Below are 24,442 nucleotides of genomic sequence, written 5' to 3' on the forward strand. Positions count from 1 at the left end.
AGACTAGCCTGGCCAATATGGTGAAACCCCATCTCTAACAAAAATACAAAAAAAATTGGCCAGGTGTTTTGGTGAGTGTCTGTAATCCCAGCTACCTGGGAGCCTGAGGCAGAAGAATTGTTTGAATCCGGGAGACAGAGGTTGCAGTGAGCTGAGATCATGCCACTGCACTGCAGCTTGGGCGACAGAGTGAGACTCTGTCTCAAAAAAAAAAAAGGTGCTTCACATCATATGTCATCAAAAAAATGCAAACTGAAGTACCAATGAGATACCACTACACATTTATTAGAATGGCCAAAATCCAGAACACTGACACAACCAAATGCTGGTGAGAGTATGGAGCAACAGAAACTCTCACTCACTGGCAAATGCAAAATGGTACAGCCTCTGTGGAACACAGTTTGGTAGTTTCTTACAAAATTAAACTTACTCTTACCATATTATCCAAAAATTGTGTCCCTTAGTATTTGCAAAAAGGAAATTAAAACATGTCCAGACAAAAATCTACACATGGATGCTTACAATAGCTTTATTCATAATTACCGTAATTTGAGCAAACTAAGATGTCATTCAGTAGGTGAACAGATAAAACTGTGGTGCATTTAAACAATGGAATATTATTCAGCTCTAAAAAATAAATAATCAAACTGTGACACAGAGGAAACTTAAGTGCATATTGTTAAGTGAAAAGGCCAATGTGAAAAGGCTACATATACTACATGATTTCAACTATATGACATTCTGGAAAAAAAAAAAAACTATGGAGACAGTAAAAAAGATCAGTGGTTGCTTAGCGTAAGGTAGGAGGGAGAATAAATACGAGGGGCACAGAGGATTTTCAGGGCAGTAAAACTACTCCGTGTGATTCTATAATGCTGGATAAATGTAATTACTCATTTTTCCAAACCCAGAGAATGTACACTACCAAGGGTAAACCCTAATGTAAAACTATGGTCTTTGAATGATGATGTGTCACTGTAGGTTCATCCATTGTAACAAATGTACTATTCTGGTAGGAGATTTTGATAACGGAGGAGTCTATGCATGTGTGGGGCTGGGATATATGGGAAAGCTCTGTACCCTCTCTGCTCAATAGTACTGCGAACCTAAAACTGCTCTAAACAATAAAGTCTGTTAAAAAATTATAGAATTAGAAAGCAATCATTCATTTCTGTACTCAAAAGCCCTCCTTTAGCTGGGCACAGTAGCTCACTCCTGTAATTCCATCACTTTGGAAGGCTGCAATAAGAGGGTCACTTGAGGCCAGGAGTTTAAGACCAGCCTGGGAAACAGAGCAAGATACCACCTCTACAAAATAAAAAATTAAAAAATTGGCTGGGAATGGTGGCATGTACCTGCAGTCCCAGCTACTTGTGAGGCTGAGACAAGGAAGATCACTTGAGTCAGGAGTTTGAGGTTAGAGTAAGCTATGGTTGCACCGCTGCACTCCAGCCTAGGCAACACAGCAAGACACCATCTCAAAAAAAAAGTTTTCCTTTATAAGGGTAGATATAACATAACATAACATAACATAACATAACATAACATAACATAACATACACTCGGGGTGTTTGATTCACCTTGCAAAAGGAAATCTTAAATCTCTTATTCACTGCTACATTCAGAGTATAAAGAATCTTTTCTTTCCATATTTTCTTTCATTTCTTTTAACAGGATACATGGTACATTGATAAGCATATAATAAATGCCTAATGAGTACAACATATTTTTTAGGACTGGAAAAGTGAGATTATGCAAATGAATACTGCAGCCTCAGAAAACTAATGCCTGCTCCAACAGCTCTTAGTTTTTGAATTTCACGAGGAAGAGAGGCAGACTTGCTTGCTGATATGTACATTAGCTTTCTTTTTTTCTTTCTTTTTTTTTTTTTTTTGAGACAGAGTCTTGCTCTGTTGCCCAGGCTGGAGTGCAGTGGTGCGATCTCAGCTCACTGCAACCTGGGTTCAAGCGATTCTTCTGCCTCAGTCTCCTGAGTAGCTGGGACTACAGGCATACGCCACCACACCTGGCTAATATTTTTGTGATTTTAGTAGAGACAGGTTTCACCATATTGGCCAGGCTGGTCTCAAACTCCTGACCTCATGATCCACCCGCCTCAGCCTCCCAAAGTGCTGGGATTACAGGTGTGAGCCACTGCGCCCAGCAGCTTTCTAATACTCTGCTCAATAACACACTGTATTTTTTTTTCTTAAACATCTAACTGCATAACTCTGCTATCATTCCTCCTGGAATGCCATTGCTACTTAAAATTTCAAAACTTCAATTATAATCACTTATCTTCAATAATAAAGGCACCAGCCTACTCACTGACTTTGACACCTTAATAACTAAGAGTACAAAGTCTTGAAAACTAGACTACATAAAATATATTTAAGGAAGGTAAGCACACAGAAGTTTGTTTAATCCTGATGAAATCATTTCAGAATAAATAAAAACATAACCTCTAACTACCTAACTGAAATCACTGAAAACTTTATTTAATATTATAGACCTTACAGAGGCCCAAAGAAATTACTGTTAGGCATTATATATGTACTACTGGATACAAATACAGAATTTGATGTTACTGAAGTTGATAATGTATCAATGAATGTTTATTTTTTATGTAAGAAAAAAGCAATTCAATGTTGATTAAAATATCCAAAAACCAAAATAATTCCTGTGTTTGATTAATATCAACTCAGAATATTGTCTTCCTTCGTGTAAGGAGACTATAAAAAGTATTAAACTTTTTCTTTTACCAAGAAGAGCTCAATACTTCAAAAATTGCATAATCCCACATATTGAGTCAGTAATCTTGAAAAATCACTTCAGTTAGAAATACATTTATAACAAACAATACATTTAAACTTGAATTCAAAAGCAGGCTATAATGGAAAAAACAAGCAATGTATCATTTTATTTTTTTCTGAATAGGTAACAGGTAACTTTCCTCTAGTAATACATCTCACTAAAGATCAAACTATATTTTATAGAAAAAGAATATACTTTAAAAAATATTTTATCTATAACCTAGTAAGTTGTAAATCCAAGTCTTTCACAATTATAGCTCTCAAATAATTCTGGAACACAGCCCAGAAAGCTATTGCTGAGCCCAAAGCTCCAGTGACAATAATCAAAACCAACTTCTTGTGAATGTAAATACTATTTTCAAGAAAAGACCATTTTCAGGAAAACATTATAGTTTTCTCTTAAATATACAATGTACACATCATTTCCTTTAATATAAAGAAAACCAACTACAAAAGATGATGTAAAAGTTAAACTGTTATTTGTCAACAATGAACCTAAAGTTACTGCAGTAAACAATAGAAAGTATGCTAGAGCCTTGTTTACGTAAGAAGCATCCAAATAAAAACTGGAAGCCCCAGATAACTTCAGTCTGGAAATTAATGTATACACAGTGTTCAAAAAATCATGTTGTCACCTCATTCCTGCCACTCTTTCCAGAGCAAACCCAAGAACTTGGGGAAGATTACGGCTTTATTTCTAAAATCCCTGCGCACCAAGTTTAATCCTAGTTTTTCATAATACACCAAGTACAAAATTCACCAAATTCACACAGAAGCTTAAAAATACACCATTAACAAAATGTTTACAAGTGAGAACTCTATTAAACACAAGACACTATAACCATAAAATAACAATTTAAAAGTGCACCTTTTATTTCCTTTCTAAAAAAAAGTTCAGTGGCCATGCACAGTGGCTCATGCCTGTAATCCCAGCACTTTGGAAGGCCAAGGCGGGCAGACTACTTGAGTACAGGAGTTTGAGGCCAGCCTGGGCAACATCGTGAAACCCCCTCTCTACAAAAAATACAAAATTTAGCTGGGTTTGGTGGTGAGTGCCTGTAGTCCCAGCTACTTGGGGAGCTAAGGCGAGAGGATCGCGTGAGCCTGAGAAGTCGAGGCTGCAGTGAGCGGAGATCATGCCTCTGCACTCCAGCCTGGGTGACAGAATGAGGCTGTCTCAAAAATAAACAAATAATTGATTAATTTAAAAAATAATCAGTTCAGTGACTATATAAGCCTGATTTCCTTAAAAATACATGTAAATTGCCTGCCTGAAATATTTCTAGGAGTTAGGCTCAAGGAAACGAAGTTACAGAAGATATAAAGATTAACTAGGCGGCCGGGCGCAGTGGCTCACGCTTGTAATCCCAGCACTTTGGGAGGCCGAGGCTGGCAGATCACGAGGTCAGGAGATCGAGACCACAGTGAAACCCCGTCTCTACTAAAAATACAAAAAAAAAAAATTAGCTGGGCGTGGTGGCGGGCGCCTGTAGTCCCAGCTACTGGGAGAGGCTGAGGCAGGAGAATGGCGTGAACCCGGGAGGCGGAGCTTGCAGTGAGCCGAGATTGCGCCACTGCACTCCAGCCTGGGCAACAGAGCGAGACTCCATCTCAAAAAAAAAAAAAAAAAAAAAGAAAAGATTAACTAGGCAATCACCAAAGTGCAAGAAAAATAAAATACCACTTTGTGTTACCTAAATTTATTTTCTCCTCCTTGACTATGGCACAATGGATGTAAACCTTCTTGATGACCTCAGGAAAAAAGTATTTTAGGGCCATGTTTCAGAATGTTAAGGCCATTAATACAAGTCCTCAAAACAAACTCGCCAGAAACACTCTCTTGTATATTTACACTATTTAAGCATTTCAGATGGAATAAGCATCCTACCTCAGCCACCTGTGTCTTGTTTATTAACCACCTTACTGTTTTTCTCCTACTGTATTAGAGAAAAAATACCTCTGACATTATTCCAAGTTAACTTGTGGAATTGGAAATAGTTTTACTTCCAATTTGATAATCAGACAAATCAGTGCTCAAACATACATTAAAAGTTATTAGAAAAATACAAGCATTAACTACAGCTTACTAATTTTTAAAATGCACATTGTATAATCAAAACCAAGGATGTAAAACTATATTATGGCTATATTAATGGGAAAAAAAAGAATACAAAGTTAAAATAAACCCTTTGATCCTTCTTGAAGACTATGACATGACAAGCTTGATTAACTGCCCTCTTGGAATCTCTACCACTATCATGCAGGGGCTGGCCTGTCAATGATAGGAATATTTTTACATTGTGACACATTATCATAAATTTAATATTTTAGTTACTTTGGTTAATGGGAAAGGAATGATGTTAAAAAAAATCTTTCTAAAATATAAAAGTCTACATTCTTCGGTAAATACAGTGTATTAGATATAATTAACTCTCTGTTCAAAGATTCAGGATATTTAATTGCCTCAGGTTTTTTTTTTTTTAATAAATTTCACTTTTCATTTGAAATCTTTCAGCCATAAATAATGCAGGTGTTTAAGAATTGAGACTGAATCTGGCCCGGCACAGTGGCTCATGCCTGTAATCCCAGCACTTTGGGAGGCCGAGGCGGGCAGATCACGAGGTCAGGAGATCGAGACCATCCTGGCTAACACGGTGAAACCCCATCTCTACTAAAAAAATATAAAAAATTAGTTGGGCGTGGTGGCGGGTGCCTGTAGTCCCAGCTACTCAGGAGGCTGAGGCAGGAGAATGGCGTGAACTCGGAAGTCAGAGGTTGCAGTGAGCCGGGAATGCGCCACTGCACTCCAGCGTGGGCGACAGAGTGAGACTCCGTCTCAAAAAAAAAAAAAAAAAAAAAAGAATTGAGACTGAATCTACCCCAGATTATATGCTTAAGTTGATTTCTTTAACCTCTTTTTGTAAAAACAGAACACCGACCTATTTCAATGGATATTTAAGACTTAGTCTCCCCTTTTAAATTATCTAGTTAAAACACCTGTTGGGTATATCAGTTAATAATGGTGTTGTCGTTACTAATTCTTTCAACATAAGATATAATTGTTCACTAATTTATTCAACAGATATTTACTTAGTGTCTACTTTTGACCAGGCCCTGTCTCCCTAATAGAGGGGAAATACCATTTAATTGCATAACTGCAAATGCGCACATGAAATAACATAAGGAAAGAAGCGTAAGAGAGGACTGAGAGACAGTATAGAAGGAGACAACACCCAGCCTGGCCACTTACTAGCAGTATGTCTTGGGCAAATTCCTTATCTATCAAAACCTCAATTTCCTGCTTTGTAACATGAGATTAATACTACCCACCACCTTAGTTCTAGAAAACTGAAGAAAATAGCATATATTAAAAAACTGAAAAGAGGCCGTGAAAGGAGAACAAAGCGAAAAAATTAAAAATAAACATGTCAACTTCATATTCTTGCTTGTGCCCTTTAATAGCTGAAGGGCTACGTACTAACAGCTCTGAACTTGAAATTCAGATGCCTCCCTATACAAGTTCAAATCACACCGTCTAGCATTTATCCCTCCCGTAAATAACGTTTCCTTGGTTTCTTTTGCCACGAAACTCCTCAAGGCAGGATCCATGTATGATACATGTTTGGATCCACACAACCTTTGACACAGCCTGTAGCAAACGATAGCTAGTATTCATTAAATAAATCTGCACTTAGGCAGTTTGAAAGTTAGAGGCAGATGTATTTTTTTCATGTAGAAAGGCAGCCACTTGGTGGGGAACACTACTGAGCCTTTTCATTCACGATGATGCTTCATTGAGGCATTTATTCCACTGGGGGTGGGAGCACCCCAGGAATGAGGACTTTGCAATCAGAGAAAGAGGAGGGAAGAATTGAGACATCTTGTGGCATTTGATAGTAGGCATGCCACATGTGAAAGCAGTTTACAGATGACTGACATCACAACCAGCAGAGAACAAGTCATGTTAATGAGAACTCTATTGGTTTGTGGTTTTGTGTGTAATTTTTTTTTGGCTTTGTGGTTATCTAGAAGTGAGAAACATTTTTATACCTAATTATACGTTTTCATGGTTTTGTATATTGAAGTGATTTTGCAATACATTTAAATCAATATTAGGAATCCATAAGAATTGTTTTATTAGGGAATCCAGATATTATTCAACTTTGAGAAAAGTTCTCCCAAACTCTGCTCATGAACATGCCTGGACAGGACTGGAAACAGGTAAGGGTGGAAGGGCACTCCCTGAAAGAGGAACAACATAAGCAAGGATATCACGATGGGAAAGCAGGGGAAGTTCTCATACTGTGGCAAGGGAGAATCATGGGAAATATGGAAATGCAGGGTGGAAGCCAAACCACAGAGGCTCCTGAATTCCATGCTAACGAAGAGAACAATATTCTGTAAATAACCAGAGCTACTGACGACTTCCGGCCAGTTACTGATACAATCAAACCTGTCATTTTGGAGGACTGATACAGACTGAAGGGTGGGAAGTATGTAGGGAGAAGACCAGGTAGGAGGACATTACAAAAGACTAACTTGTGTAAAAATGGAAAAACGGAGGATGATGGATGGCCAATGCAATGCAATAAGGAGTAAACAAGGCTTGGGAAATAACCAGATGTGAAATCACAGGAAAACATGCCAAAATTGAGATGAATTAGCCTACAATAACAAAAGTTGTTTATTTGTGAAATATTTCAGTCATATAAAAATATCTAGAAAATAAGATAATAAACATCTGTGTGTCCAGCATCTGGCTTGAGAATAAAAACATTGCAGTACCCTGGATGCATCCTCCTGTTCCACTTCCTTCTCCGCCTCCTCAGAAGTAACCAGCACTCTGAATTTGATGTTTATCCTCTCCCTGAATTTATTTAGTTTTCCTTTATGTGTCTGTACCTATAAACATATGACATAGTTCTGAGGATTTAAGGCATATCACTTTACAAAGTGCATATTTAACTTAGCATTGTTATTGAGATTTGTCATACATTCACTATCTCTGTACAGTACTTCATTTGTGTAGTTCTAACATAGTATTTCACTTTCAGTATATACCCTCATTTATTTACTCATTCCCGCTCACATATTTATTCACTCCTGATGATTAAGAATTTAGTTCTTTTGAAATTTTGCTATTACTAACAATGTTGTAGTAAATATTTTTCCTGGTACATGTACAACACTTTCTCTGGAATCCATACCTAGGAATGGGATTATCGATTCAAAGGTATGTATACCTTTACTAAGTATTGATAAAGCTTTACCCAAAATTGTTTTACCAATTGATGCTCCCAGCCAACAACAGTACATTAAAGCTGTCAAGTCAACATTTGGTATCGTCCAGTTCTGATGGCATCTCATTGTAATCTGCACTTCCATGAAAACAGGTGGTATACAGATGGTGTGCTGTTTGGTCCCACTTTGTTTAGGGTATGTAGGTCTTCAATGCTAACATGAATTAATCTTGTCTATTGTAGTTTCCATTTTTTCTTCTCATTTAACAAATTCTTCTCTACTTTAGTTTGTATATCCTGAAGGCATATAAAATTACGTGAATATTAAAATTGCCTTGTTAAAACCACTCAAGGAATAGTTATATGGGCCAACAATTTAAGGCTTTCTAAATCCTCTCATTAACATGAAGCAAAACAATCTAGGTGAAATAGTAACAAAATCAAAAAGTACACAGGGAAGGGGAAATATACAAACATGCAAAGTATTACAAGACAGGTTCTGATGAGTCTCAAAATGGAGCACATTAACTTTAGAGTATATAGTCCTTCTGCTGCCCCTCAGCAAATCCAAAATTGCAGATTAAAGTAACAATGGGAAGCCACTGTTACCCAACAAGTTAATGCAGATAATTACAAGAACACTCAATGCTCATGAGGGTAAGGTGAAACACAGCGGCCTCACATGCCTCCTGTAGGGATAGAAACTGGACCATTTAGGGGGTGAATATCTATACACATCATAAGCTTTAAAATGGTTCAAAACTTTTAACCCAATAATTTAAGGAAATAATTAGGAATACAGGCAATGATACATGCATAAAATTTGACAGTTCCAGCATAGTACATGACTGTAAAAGTGGGAGACATCAAATATCAACATTAGTGTGATTAGACAAATTATGGACTATCTGTAAAACATATTATATAGCCACTAAAGTTGGGATTTACAGAAAATATTTAATAAGTAAATATCTAACCCAGAAAAAGTGTAAAGTTACATTTGCAATACGACATCAACCATTCAAAATACATCGAGAAAAGAAATTTACTCAAATGTTTGCTTCCCTAAATGTCCACAGTATAGCTATAATACTTCATACAGAGAGAAGCAGCATTTGAAAATAAATACTAGAACAAAAGAAAGCAATTCCTCTATTTTTTCCTACACTGATACTGCATATAATTAAGACTATTGAGACTACATTAGTATTAGTAATACCACATTATCAGTCTCAAGACTGAACACCTCAAAATATGTGGGAAATATATTACAAGGAAGTTATAACTATATTTTTACCTCAAAAGTTCTATCAAATAAACTGGAAATATTAGTTGTAAACATCCACATAATATTTAGTTATTAAAACTATCATCAATCTAAATAGCTAATCCTAACTTTCAGAAATAAAGACAAACCTTTACATTAAATCATTTCTAGAATACAACCATTCAATTCTAAAACATTAAAGTTTGGTTCTCAACTTATTTCTCCATGGATATGAACACATTCTAGAAATTCTTCAAAATGGTTTTTAGCTTATATTTTTAAAAGTTAAGTTGCTTATCTAATAAAATCATTCAGACGCTCTAATTTTCTAAGTTTTTTGTTTTTTTTAAATTTTAAAATAACATCTTTTTCACTGATGGACATAAACATCGACATATACCCAAATACAATGCAAAATCTACACAAGTCTATGAATTACAAAGCCTAAGTCCTACCGATTCTCCAAAGGGGGCCACTACTAAGATCTTTTTGAGAGTTTTATATTTTTCAGAATTACTCTTTCTATACTACTTTTTAAATTACAGTTTATTTCAGATGGGACTGCTAAGTCTACAACGGACATTTGTCAGTTGACAACTTTCCAGAGAATCAGTTCTAAAATTCCAAGCATCACCATGTGCACGGAATAAATTACTTGGGAGTCCACTTACTTAGTGCTTAGCTCTGAAAGTCTGAAACAGTTTTTGGCAAAAAGCAGTAAAACTCAACCTGACCTATAAACTGCATTCATCTAAAACATCGTTAAGATGATTTACTACAAAGGCATATTAAGACAAATGAGAGAGAGAATCCACAGCCCAGTTTTTATATTTAAACATAACTAAACAACAACAACAACAAAAAACATATTGTTTTACCTAATGGTTAAATGTTCCAATAATGTGTTATGTACTTTAATATATCAGCTTCCCAAAGACTTCCATTCCCACATATTTAGAAAATGCAGGCCATAGAACTGGCATTCTATAAATATTTGTTGAATGAATTTACACGTTTCATAAGAACCAGATGTCATAACTGCAACTAAGCTCAACCGGCAAATGATACTATGATGAAAGCAGAAGCTATAGAACACACGCTGTTTAATCACCAAATAGTTCTTATTTTGCAATTACTTATCACTAAACATGAAGGGTAGTTTTCTAAGATCAGAATTCCCTTTTAAACGCAAAGGAAATCATGTTGTATGCACCACCTACAGATCAGAAGAACTGAAGTGATGGGAAAGCAGCATGATTATTTCAAGTCCAATGACTGTAAACTTAATCAGAGTTTGCAACTGTCTCAGTCAGTGAAGCCTGCTATAACAGAAAACTATACTGGGTGGCTTAAACAACAAACATTTATTTCTCATAGGTCAAGAAGCTGGAGATCGCATCAGGGGGCCAGAATGGTCTGGTTCTTGGTGAGGGCCCTCACTGAGTTATGTCTCATATGGCCACTTCTTGGTACAAGCAAGAGAGCTCCTGTGTCTTTTTTTTTTAATAAGGATACCAATCTCATCATGAAGGACCAGCCCTCATGACTTAATCTAACCTTAATTACTTCCCAAAAGCCCCATCTCCAAACACTATCACTTTGGGGGTTAGGGTTTCGACATGTGAATTTCGGGGGAATACAAATATTCAGTCTGCACCAGCAACTATATTTATTTATGACGAAGGAATTTTGTCACAAACATTACCAGAGGAAAACAGTCAGAAAAACATTATTATTGGGGCTCTTTCAGCCTGACCTGAATAATCGTATCATCAAAAGAACTCCACTTAAAAAACTCTTCCCAAATCATAAAAGATTCATTATCGCTAATTATAGTTTTTGGTCATTCCTAAGGAAGCGGATGTTTCCATGTAAGATGATACCAAATGGTTTCTCTCAAAATGCACTACTAAAACAAGTTTCTAGGTTGACATTAGAAGATTAACTATAAAACAGCAATAATAACATCAAGTGTGATAGATATGTGTGTGTGCATGTACATGTGAATATCTAAAACAGGATGTTTACTCTGTGCAAGGCATTGTTTTAAATACTTTCCTGATAAAGTGATAGGTTTCATGAATGTGGCAAAGGCCAGATAAGACGTGAGAAATGCTTATGAAATGGATAAATGGAAAAGAACCAGAGAAGATTACCTCCTCTAGGACTCTGAGATGGACTGGACTGTGGCTCAGCAATACAAGCACCCGGGAGTCTGTGAGAAATGCAGAATCTCAGGCCCCACCTCAGACCTACTCAATGAGAATCTGCATTTTGAAAGATTCAAAATTACTTCTATGTATAGTAAAGTTTAACTGTAAAAAGAACGAGCTCTAAAAAAATAAGGTCAGCACATGGTTTGCAGCAAGGACATACAGTAGGAAAAACTGTGGGAAAAAACCACAAAAACCTAACTTCAGACCCAGATACAATAGAGAATGTAGCATGAAAAATTTTTGAAAATTATTAAAGTGCTTTCTTTCTCTTTTGCATTTACACGAATAATGGGAGAAGAGACAGACACTGGTATCACCCAGACAAAAATGGAAGCGTACAAGTGCCTTACTTTCCCAGGCATCCCATGGCAGAGCCTGCAAGCTTGGGAGCTGCAGGGCATTCAGTTAGGAGCAACTGCAGAAGGCAGATGGAGAAAAGAGAGGCAGAGTCAGACCCATATCTTAATCTCCTCTCTGGGCCAAAGCTGAATTGTATGTCAGAGAAGATGAAGAAACTGCTAAAGGCAGGGGGGCCTGTTTGGGTTAAGAAAGTCTCCTAGGCAGCAACACGTATCCAAGCAGTATAATGAAGTGTGGCTAAGCAGAGGGAATGCCTGAGCTGACCTTTCCCCATCACCATGGGACCTCTGTGGAATGTATGCAACATATAATTTTCCTCATGCTTGAGATAACCAGAGAAGGCAAAGCACTCGAAACAGCTGAGAACCTGGCTACCTCATACTGGCTCTACAGGAAAGGGCTGCCTGGGAAAAACCAAGTAAGAAGGCCACAGCATCCACGAGATTGAAAGGAAAACTGCAGCCAACCCAGGGTCTACAGGATTCACACAGACAATGTACTGCTTAATATATGCTCACAAGTGAAAAATTACAAGAGACACGAGACAGAGTCAAGACACCACAAATAGCTGAAGCTCAAGAACTTCAAAAATCATTTTTCAGACTACGAAATAGGTACAGTATAATGAAAATGGCTTTGAAAAAACCAGAAAATAAAGAAGTAGAATAACAGATACTTTTTCAAGTTAAAGATTAGAAATGGTTTTTAGACATAGAAATTTCACCACTAAAATGTAAAGCTCAATATATTAATAGGCAGATTAGTTATTGCCAACTGGATAAAAATGAACCTAGAAAATGTGTAAGTAGCACAAAAAGATAAAAACCACAAAGAAGTTACAATTAAGTTCGAATGAGAAGCCCAACCTTCATATAAAAGGAACTCCGGAAGGAGAAAAGTACACGGGAATAGACACATTACCTCTTTAAAAAATATATAGATTGATATGGTTACATGACTGTCTATTTCTCAATACTTCTATATCAATCAGAAAGTCAATGATTTAAAGCAGAAAGTAATTTGAAGAGTGACTGGAAAGTGAAAAAGGAAAAATATGAACACTGCCTATTTTTCTGAATATTCTGAAAAGTTTAAATAAAAAAACAGATTAAAAATTACTTAAGGGGTGTATTACTTGGATTTTATCACTTTTAAAGCTAGGCATGACTTGAGACCAATACACAGGAGTCTTTAAAGCAGTGTGAAGATGCTAGAGAATCAGGTGTATGGAAAAAGGTGCTGGAGGCAAGAGAGGACGAATCGATGGAGGCAAGTGCTCAGTGTTGGTCTTGAATTAGAGGAGCACCATCTTATAGTCCCAGCAACTTTACTGACCAGCATTATTTTTTACAATAACAAAATATACCTTGCATACATTTCTTGATCTGATTGCTGATTTAATGTGCTCAGTTTGTGAAAACTTAAGTGAGCTAGTATACATGGATCAATTTTAAGCTATACCGAAATAAATATAATTCTTGGAATTAGATTAACTTCAGAACCATATAAGAAGGCAGTTTTCTTTTAACTCCTACTACACTATATTGATTATAACTGTAAGTTTACTTACAAGTTCCATCCCTCTTAAATACCATGAAGAACAAAATTAGTAAGCCTTCAGCAACGGCTGTCAAATAAGATGTATGTGCCCAAACAAGAAAAATGAATAATATAGATTAGTTACTAGAAAAAATTCTAGACTGTACTTTAGTGAGGCAAGGGTAACAGGAGGAGTTTCATACAATTCAAGATGTAAGTCTTAAGGAACTCATTTTACAATTTATTAAAAGGCACAAATACTATCATAGATTCAATGATTCACTGGTTCTCTATCAAAGTTACCACCACTTTTCAAGATATTCTTCTCCTAAAAGTAAATCCATTATAATCCTGGAGTTCTATCAGGAATCTCTTTGAGTCAACAGTACAGAAAGTTTTAGAAAGATTTTATATTTTGTGGAAAGTTGTCATAAACACCTCTGAGAAATGGCACCATCTTTTGAATAAACTTAACGTTTCATAATTTACACTAACAGCTTTATTTTCAAAAAAAAAAAAAGTTTGCAAGAGGCCACTGCACTAATTCTAAAAATAGATAATAAAATGAAGAGAAAATTACTTCTATAACATTTGTAAAGTCTTCTGATTACTTAAAGTGCATTCTCTATAGAATTCTTAACACAGCACAGATATTTACCTGGTCTAGTCCCAGTAAGGAGGCTGTTAAGAGAAATCCAAGTCCCTCAAGGAAGTTATGGTGGGATTAGAAACTAATGTTTAAAACTGAATTTCTACTTCTTGAAGTCTTCACTACACACACACACACACACACACACACACACACACACACATCCTTGCTAAGAAAAGCCAATAAAAAGAATTTAATGTCTATGATCATAAATGGATGAAACTGCAAGGGAGGGCTGATTCCAGAGAGTCTCTAAAGTATTTATAATAATAGCCTATAATTATTAAGAATGTATGTACCATGTAGTATTCTAAGTACTTCAGATGCATTAGCTTACTTTGTACATAGCCCTATGAAGTAGATATATTTATTATCCAGCATTTATAGAAGAAAAAAATGAAGCTTATAAAATTTGGTAACGTGCCCAAGGTCTCATGGGAAAACTTATACCACCAGAGTTCTAAGTCAACTCCCCTTTCCTCTCTGGAAAGTCTTTCTACAGAGCTAAACAAACCTTGGAGGGGAAAAAAAAATTCCTTAGACATGGAAAATGTTAGAAAACTAAACTCATAGATAGCAAAGTCTCTTCTAAATTACAAGTTTCCATACAACACAAAGCTTACACCCAATAAGGGTTAAATAGTAGGTTCAGAAATACATGAAAGCAATTGACAGATTTATAACCAAAGTAATATCCGAGAGGCAGGCTACCTCCACCTCCACCGCCCAAGATCAACAATGAAGTCCCAATATTGACACTCACCTCCCCTTCCTGGTATCTATTTTATTCTTTTTCTTCCCCATTTGACATTATGAGGACTTATCTTTATGTGTATATTGTATTTCCCCAAGTAGACTGTAAATTCTCTTAAGGATCTGGTAAGGCTAAAGCGTAATTTGACAGGAAAAGCATGGAACATATCTTACAAATGTTACCAGTGATCATCCTCACCACAAAAGAACAAGCAAGACATAAAGAACAGTCTGCTGGTGAGCTTCTGAGCAGCCTGCTGGCTCCTGAAAGCTTAAGTTTACCAGAGTCACATCATCCTGTGTGAAATATATAGTTGTGAGTATATATTAAATGCCTCATTGCAATAGTGTACGCATTTTAAGAAAGCAGCAAAATAACATGTGAAACAGCAAGGCAACAATACTGTTAAAAACAAAGTTCCCAGAATATTCAAATATGAAAATCACATTTCACTCTACCACTTAATTATTTACCAAGAATCACGATTTTTTTTGGTCATGCAACAAGAATATGGTCCCCTAAATTAGTTTACTTTTTAGAAATGTGTTAGGAATAATGTGTAGGTTTTCATTACTCTAAACCAGCAAGATACATATTAGGCTAAAATTCACTCAAAATACCCAAGGCACAAAGAATACATACCAATTTTTCCCTTTAAAAGAAAACTAGTCAAAATTAATGTTCAACAATTTATCCATTCATTTAACCAACAATTATGAAACAGCTACTATGCGCCATCCCATCAGGTGATAAGTCTGACAAGATTCATGCTCTGATGGGACCAATGCCATAGAGAAAGGCAACAGACAATAAAAAATAAAAGTACGAGATGAGTTCAATATGGTATTAGTAGGAAGGGAGAGGAAGGAAGACTAATTTAGACTGGATGATCAGGAGAAACGTCAATGAAGAACAGGCAAAGAAAAGCTTTATTCTTTCACATTACGACTTGAGTAACACCATGGGTTCAATATGACATGTAAGGAACTGGTGCTTTTAGTGTTACCATGATAGTCACATAAATTATGAGGGACTGGAGAATGTAAAAATTACAATTATTTTGCACTCTTAAAAGTGATATGTGAGATACCAATGAAGATCATGGGAAATGGGGTGCTGCTATAACAAACACCTAAAAACGCAGAAATGGGCAATGGACAGAGGCTAAAAGAATTTTGAAAAGCATAAGAGAAAAAGTCTAGGTGGTCTTGACATACTGTTAGTAGAAATACGATGTTAATGTCTCTCCCAGTGTGGGCTCAGAATGAAGTGAGGAGCATGGTAGATGAAACATTATCACCTTAGAAAATATGTGAATTATCATGAACATACTGTTCCTAGATGCATGGACCTTATGCTGCTGAGGACTTGGATGGGAAGAAAGGTGAAACATGTTGTTAGAAACTAGAGGAGGGGGATCCTTGTTATATACAGGCAGAAAGCTTAGCTGAATTAAGTCCAGCAGTTATGTGGAAAGCAGACCTTATAAGCTATAAACCTGGACATTAAGATGAAGAGATTTCCAAGCAAAATATTGAAGATGTGGCCGGTTCTTTGTTTTTGTTTTTTCTTGCTGGTTACAGTAAAACGGGAGAGGAAAAAAGTGAAGTAGAAGAATATGAAATGAAATAATGCTGTCAGACCACCATAATTCCACAGGCAAGAAACAGGCTGATAAAAGTAATCAGTAGCATACAGGTGCTACCACCCTTCATTAGAAAAGAAGGATGACTCCCAAGAGTGGAGAAGTTCAGTACCCAGAGGGTGGAGCAGAGTCACAGAGAACTATCCCCAGGCCTTGAAACCTAAAGAAGTTTTGAAAGTGCTCAAAACTAGAGACTCCCTTTTTCTTTCCATTTAATGATAACCTATACCTGACCCACAATATTCTGGGAGCAGATAACTTGTTTGCTAGTTTCACAGGTCCACAAACAGAAAGGAATTTTGTTCCAGTATGGATTACACCCAGAATCTCACCCATTCCTGAGTTAGATGATGAGCCCTGGTTGAGATTTTGCAGTCAGTTGTGGCTGTATTGGGTTGAGACTTTTGGAGATGTTGGGAGAGGGTGAATGCATTTTGCATGCAGGATGCACATGAGCCTTTGGGAGCCAGAGGGCTGACTGTGGTAGGCAAAATAATGGTCCCCAAAGATAAATATGTCCCAATCCCTGAAACCTGTGAATATGTCACCTCATAGGGCAAAAGGAATTTTGCAGATGTGATCTTGAGATGGGGCTATTAACTTGGATTATGTGGGTGGGCCCAATGTAATTACAAGGGTCCTTCCAAGTGAAAAGGGGAGGCAGGAGAGTGATGCCACATGAGAAAGACTCCGCCAGCTATTGCTGGGCTTTGAGATGGAGAAGGCACCATGAGCCAATGAAGCAGGCAGCCTCTGTAGAGTTGAAAAAGGCAAGGGAATGGATTCTCCTCTAGAATCTCCAGAAGAAAAGAAGCCCCATCAACAACCTGACTTTAGCCCAGTGGAAACCCTTCTTGGACTTCTAACCTCCACAACTGTATAACAATAAATTTTGCATTGTCACTACGTTTATGGTAATGAACATTCATTTAAAAATTTTTTTTGCCCTATTTCCATTAAGGTTTTTAATTGGCACTAACAAGTTATGACAGAAACCAGTCTGAGCACTAAAAGATTAGGCAGAGCTCATCTTAGTCCGTAAGACTCAAATGGAGTCTGGGATCTGAACTTCACTGTGTCATACTCTGGGGAGTCATACATTGGTTAACTGCATGCCAGAACATGTGACCAAGAAATCTGCAACAAACACACTCAAATACACTCAGGTCTTCCTGTGTGAATTTGCTGTACATAGAATTTTCCAAGGCAGTTAGAAATGTGCAACAAAATAAAAATTAAGATTGTGGTTGAATACACAATTTTTGTTTAAAAAATTACAGCAGTCTTTTTCAGGTTTAAGTAACACCTATTAAATTCTGTAAGACAGGCATATTTCCTATCACTGAGACATTCAACAAGAGTCATATACTTTTTATGCATTAGAAATTGGGGCCAAAAATAAAAATTAGAAAATGAGATCTACCTTTACAAAAAAAAAAAATTTGCAGGGCAAAGTGCCATAATTGCAACATAGCAGATCCTCCTCCAACGAATATCCATTATCATTTTCGCAACTTTAATATAACAAATAGAATGACTATGAAAAGCTCTTATCAATATGAAAAAAATGTTAAACCAATTTGATTTTAGATGCCATGTGTTCACAGTGGTCATCACATAATTTACTATTCCTTTTTTGTTTACATAATTTGGCTGGGCAGTTATTTACTCTCATTGATACTGAAAACAGCAGAACATGAAGTTTACATTCCAGCAAGATAATAATTTTACATAATTAAGAAGTCATTTTACACATAATAAAATAGAAGGGTTGTTAGTTATTCAAAGAAAACCTACAAAAATTCTGCCTTTAAAGTGCCCACAGCAGTAGGAAAATAGGCTGGGCAGAAGGATAAACAATACCAGAAATCAAGTGCAAATATGCTTTAACATAGGCCAACAGTTTCTGTTTGGAGAAGGGTGCCCTAAGGAAAAAGTATAAGGGTAGAGGGAAGCCAAGGCTAAAAGATTTTATTCTGCAGGAAACGGAAAAGTCAACAAAGGTTTTTGAGCAAGGAAGCTAGACGGAAAGACAAGAAGCAGGAAAGCCTATTGGAATTAGGCTACCAGAGGCAGAGAAGGACTTGAACTATAAATATGAAAATGAAAAACAGAAGGTACAGAAAAAAATCAGCAATTCCAAAATATACTCTTAAACCACCTGTGGCTTCTTATTAAAGTAACTGCTAATACAAGGTACGCCATGAGAGAGAAGCACACAACCCATACTGAAATACCGGATCCGTTTATTCAAGGAAATGGGCTTTCTGACATCTAAGATCCTAAACCAATTCTAAGAAAGTCAAAGCAATGAAAAATCAAAGGCCCTGCAATGCCAAAATTTCTCAACTGGGGGAAGTCACAGGGCAAGTTCAAAAGGAGTGAAGATTAATGATGCAGCATCCCAAAGAGCTGGCTGGTGGCAGCAATAGAAAAATACCCACCAAACAGAAGAAATCCAATCCCTCAGCTCATTTCCCCCCAAACCTGGAATATTTAAACCAAGCTAAAGAAGGAGATCAGGGTGTGGAATTTTGTATATGAGGGTAAGTGCAGCGGAAGGAAGGATAGTGAGGTGGAATAAAGGAGAATACTGCTCAAAGCTTTGGAACAGAAAATTAATTCATGATCATTTATTTGTATATGAACTCTTATGTCCTCAAAACACATAATAAAATAATATTCCATAAGTACCAGTAGTATACTATAGTTACCTACCGAAATAAAGCATAAGCTTAATCTTACTGCCCATAAAAGGATGATAAATTAAAACATTCTCAAAGATATAACAATAAAAAATAATTTCCTCAACAACAATTAGACATTATTATATAAAAACTTTCATTATTACTTACTTCTTTAAAATGTTTATTAAGTATTATCATCCTAATAAGCATAAAAACTAAACCTAAAAGACAAAGAACCCAAACTCTGGCCTAATTTCCTTAGTGTCAATGATTAGACTAGCTACTCTTTTTTTAAGGCCTAATTCACTGCCCTGTATAGTGAAATACCTCTGATTTAAATCATATAGACACTCAGTGACAAAATCTTTACTAATAGTGTGCAAGTCTCATATCTAAATTACTCAGCCCAGCTGTCTAAAATGACAATACATTCCTTAAGAAAAAAATGCAATATATTTAACAGACTGTCTTAAAAATACTTTAGAGATTTTATGCCTTAAACTTAAAAAACATCATTTGATGAGAAAAACAGAATAAGTGAAGAGGAACAAGATCGAATGCAAATGGCTGTGACACTGGTTATACGTTACCTAGAAACGATTTTACATTTCCGGTTGATTCTATTGCTGTGTTTTACATGGAATTATTTCACTGAGCTGCCTATACATATGCTTTAAGGATTCAAAAAAGAACCAAAAGGTCACAATTCACTACTAAAGTCAAATTAGGAAAACAGTATTTTCAAACATTCCAAGATTAAATTTCCGGAATAAGTAAGCCAGCATTCTGTTTACAGGACTAGGGTGCTGGAACTCTGGGCAAAAGGGTAGAGTAGAACGAGGATAAGACAGAGGAGAGTGCTGGGCCAGCAGGACAGCCAGGATTTCCAAAGAGGAGAGAGGTAGGGAAAAGCAAAAGACCAAAGCTAGAAAACACAGCCAAAAGAATTCAGTCACCTAAAGATTTCTAAAAATCATTCTGAAATATTTCTAATGGTGTTAGTACTGGTTTAGAGAAATAAGAATTCTGGCCGGGCGAGGTGGCTCACCCCTGTAATCCCAGAACTTTGGGAGGCTGAGGCGGGCGGATCACCTGAGGTCAGGAATTCGAGACCAGCCTGGCCAACATGGTGAAACCCGGTCTCTACTAAAAATACAAAATTAGCCGAGCATGGTGGCACGCACCTGTAGTCCCGGCTACTCGGGAGGCTGAGGCAGGAGAATCGCTTGAACCCAGGAGGTGAAGGTTGCAGTGAGCGGAGATCGGGCCACTGCACTCCAGCCTGGGCCACTGCGCAAGACTCTGTCTCAAAAAAAAAAAAAAAAGAAGAAAAGAAAAGAAAAAGAAATACGAATTCCATAATTTCTTCTGAAAATGAGGCCTCTGCTACATCTTTCTCTGAACTCACTTATGATGGCTGTCAAGATTCAACTTCTGGTTCTATATTATACATTCAGTTATATTTAAGTCTTAATCTAGAACAGTGGTCCTTAACTAACGCTGTATTTTGCCCCCAGAGGACTTCTAGCAATACGTGGAAACACTTTTGGAGCTCATAGGTTAGGGGGCTGCTACTAGCATCTAATGAGTGGAGGCCAAAGATGCTGCTGAACATTGTACAATGCACAAAAACAACCTGCAGAACAAAGAATTACCCAGCCCCAAATGCCAACCGTGCTAAGATTAAGACACACTGATCTCTTCTGAACATAAGCAAAAGCCTACTCCTGGGACCTTTATTCTAGTCCATCCCTAACAGTCACCTAATTAAAGGACAAAACACCACCACCAGATAATTCATTTTTCAATTGCTTTAAACATGGTGGATGGCTGCTCAAACTAAGAGTCACACAGAAATACACTGAAACAACGTATCACACCAGGAGAGCAAAAACTGCAAGAAAAAAACTTCTTAATCCTCTTATTTCATATCCATCTCACATTCAATTCACAAGAGAAGTACACACACTAACCTCCTCAAAATACAGTATTTCTTATTAATGTAAAAACTTAGGCAAACAGCATTAACTGAGAAAGATTTATGTTGGGGGCGAGAGGGTGAAAAAAGCCACCCAGGTCTTTAAAATGCAAAGTTATTTGACAGTTTACTTGCAAAATGACTCAGATCATTATTACTTTTAGTCATGCCAACTTTGCTGCTCCCAAGCCTACTAGTAATGGAGAAAAAAAACCCACCATTTTTTCTGCAGTCATTAAACCAATGAAACAGACGCTTACTGAAAACAGGTTTGTGCAACATTTCTTTTTTATTATAACTGGTATAAAAATAAAAGCAGTCCTTGGAAATGCAAATGAGGATTCTGAGAAATTTTTCATCTATCTACATACCTAGAGTGTGAGAAGAAAACATGCAAACAAAAGAAAACCCTAACTCACAAATTTTAACCTGTAAAGATTTTCCTAATGCTTCCCTCAGTGAAAACCCTGGTTTATCTTTATTTTCTTCCCCGTCAAATATTTGGAAAAGACCTCCACGTAGCGTTTCACGAACAGAACAGTGCTAAGAACAAATAAAAGCCTTGCGTGTACCTGGCAAATCTCATTCATCAGAAACGGTGGCAGCGGAGAGAGAACCCTGTTGTCTGGCGTGACCCTCTCGCTCTTTCACAGCAGTTTTCACCACTCGAGTATCTGCCTTGCCTACTACTAAAGCAAAGCTTCCCAATCACACTTGGGTGGCTTCCATGCCCCCACAGCAAGAAAAATCAAGCATCCACTGCTGCCTTTTCTCAGCGCTAGGGGAATGTAATCAGTGCTCCTTGACCACTTAAGGAGTCGCCATAGGAAGTTAACAGGAAAGACATTTCAGCCCCATCTCAGAGGCCCCACAAAAGGTGCACTGATTTCACCAAACGTGGCACTATGGGCATGAGAAAACCACAGTGAAACACAACCTACACCTCACACGAAGAAGGGTTTTCCGGGAAGGGGTTGGGGGGGGGTTATTTTCTAGCCGCGAATGCCCCTTCATCTTTATAAGGCTGAGCTAAACTTCAAAGCAAAGGGTTTCCACGCGACCCGCCGCCTCGGACTCGCGCCTGGGCTCTTTGCTGGGTCGCACGAAGGCATCCGAGTGAAGTGACGCGCCCGCCCCGCCGCGGGGAGTCCTCGCCCGCCCGGGCGGAGGGAGGCCAGACACCCGGAGAGGGGGACCTGCCTCGCCTCCGCACCGCCCGACCCAGCTCCCGCTCGGAAGCCTCCTCGGGCGCTTCCTCCCCCTTCCCTCCGGGTTTCCAAACGCCGAGGGCCGCGCAGCGGTCACCGCGAAGCGCCACACAGTCCCCCGCCGACCCCCGGGCCCCGACCCGGCCGCCCTTACCGAGCAGCAGCAGCTTGACCTCGCGCGCCGCCTTCTCGCCGTCCTCGCGGAGGTTGCGGTCGATCATCTTACTCCGCTCCACCGCCGCCTTGTCCTCGGCGCTCAGCGTGCAGCCCATGGTGCCGAGAGCGAGAGCCTGCCGCCGCTCCCTCCGCGCCCGAGTGCTGGCTCCAAGCACAGGGGAATCCTTTCTCTCTCCAAGCGGGCGTTCGAACGCCTCCCGACGGGGGCCACGCCACCCCCACCACTTCCTAAGCGGAGTCGAGGGAGACGCTGTCCGCAAATGGGCAGACAGCAACGGGCGGCTGTTCCTCACGGCCAGGCTCTGCTTCCCGGCCCGGCTCAGCGCCCCCAATTCCCGGGTTTGGGGTTTTGAATCTCTGGGCACAGTGGCCGCTGCACTCCCGCCGCTGGCCGCGCCGCAGCCTCTCCAAGCCCAGCAGAGCTCGGCCTCCGCGCGCCGCCGCGGCCCCGCCCCTGCCCGCCCCTCCCACCACCCCGCGACCACTCCCAGAGCGCGCGCCGGCGCACGTGCCCTCGGACAGCGCCCCCTCGGAGGGGCGCGCGCGCCCCCCGGCCCCCGACCCCAGCGCCGCGCCACCACCGAGGGCCTGGCGCCCCCTGGCAGCGTCCACGGAGCGCGCCACTGCCCCGCGGAGCTGTGGCCTTCTGCCCTGGGCGGGAGTGGGGTAATTTCTTTCCGTTTACTCACAGGGAGGGAGCTGTGCGTACCTGCCCCTTCGGGTGGGGGTGGGAGAGCTGCCAAAGTTGCCGAAAAAAGCCAGTTCTGGGCGTTTGAGCATGCCCAGCGCCGGTAGCCACGCAAGGCTTTTCAAAATGCAAATCCCTGTCGGCTGGTTTCAGGGCCGTGGGAAACAGGGAGCTGGGGAAGGAATGGAGCCTGGTGAAACCAGAGATGGGCACAGTGGAGAACAGGAAAGTCGGGGGAGGGGACTAGAAAAGGGCACCAAGGTCAACTTTCTTCCTACCTTTTGCTTCTCTTTCCTTCTTCCTATCCCTCCCTCTTTACTTCCATTCTCACATTTTTCACAAGAACGCATTTTGAAGGATTTCCTCGTAACCTAAAAAAAGGGAGACAAATAATCAAAAGTATTTTTAAATGACAAGAGCAATAAAACACACCCACACAAGCCAATCTCCACATCGTAGCAGATCTCTAGAGCAGCACATAAGCTTCCACGCCAAATTTTGAGCCAATATTTATGACCGTGTTTGTAACTCCTGTACCACTGGGCATGCCATTTTTACAGGCCTTAGCTTCTTTGCCCGTAAAATGAGGAGTGGATCTATGGTGCTATCGCCCCATCCTTCCAGCTGTAACCGATCAGCCGAGATAAGTTCCTGTGGCCTGTGGGAGGCATTACTACTCAGAACCCAATGAATGAGCAGAGGCTTAAGATCTCATCTCTCCCTGTCAATTGCACTACACCTTTCTCCTGCAGATATCACAGGAAGCATTAACTGATTAGAAAATGGGGCTGGTAGCAAGGAAAAACATCTTCCTTGATGTATTAAAAATTGGAACATGCTCCCTGGTTTTCATCTGGAAATCTTATTCTCTAAAAATCATTTGGGAAAACTGGGCTTGAGTTTTCCGAGATGAGGCTGAACTGATGATACAAGCAGAATAGCTTTCGAGTAGGTCACTGAGACCACGCTTGTGAGCTAGCAGAGACTGACTTGCCTCCTTATGGGACATGTCCTTTCCTGTTCTCCTATGGGAGTCACACCACCTGCTGGGCTGATGAGATGCAATTTCAAGATCTGCCTCAACTATAATCTTTTGTAATATAACAACAAAAAGTAACAATCTTTAAATGTACTTAGTCACCTTCTACACTGTAATTCTAGGCACTCTAAATGCTAATGTGTATCAGAACTCTGGAATTAAACTTAAGGAAATCAAATTTC

At 38.9% G+C, this 24,442-nt stretch overlaps 1 protein-coding gene across 2 annotated transcripts in view; it reads right to left on the minus strand.

Moving 5' to 3' along the window:
- The window catches only part of GNAI1 (G protein subunit alpha i1), an 86,076-nt gene extending 62,760 nt beyond the window's left edge, over positions 1-23,316 (minus strand). The window contains exons 1-2 of one of the 2 annotated variants that reach the window (XM_030825837.1): positions 23,243-23,316; positions 22,511-22,761 (exon numbers count right to left, since the gene is read on the minus strand). In XM_030825837.1, coding sequence (XP_030681697.1) covers positions 22,511-22,761; positions 23,243-23,313 — 322 coding nt within the window. In that variant the 5' untranslated portion in view covers positions 23,314-23,316. Of the gene's footprint in view, positions 1-22,510; positions 22,993-23,242 lie in introns of those variants that run through there. The other variant, XM_003268198.4, reaches the window with a different exon arrangement.
- Positions 23,317-24,442: the final 1,126 nt, after the last annotated feature.

Source organism: Nomascus leucogenys, chromosome 13 (assembly GCF_006542625.1).
Source record: "Nomascus leucogenys isolate Asia chromosome 13, Asia_NLE_v1, whole genome shotgun sequence".
NCBI lineage: Eukaryota > Metazoa > Chordata > Mammalia > Primates > Hylobatidae > Nomascus > Nomascus leucogenys.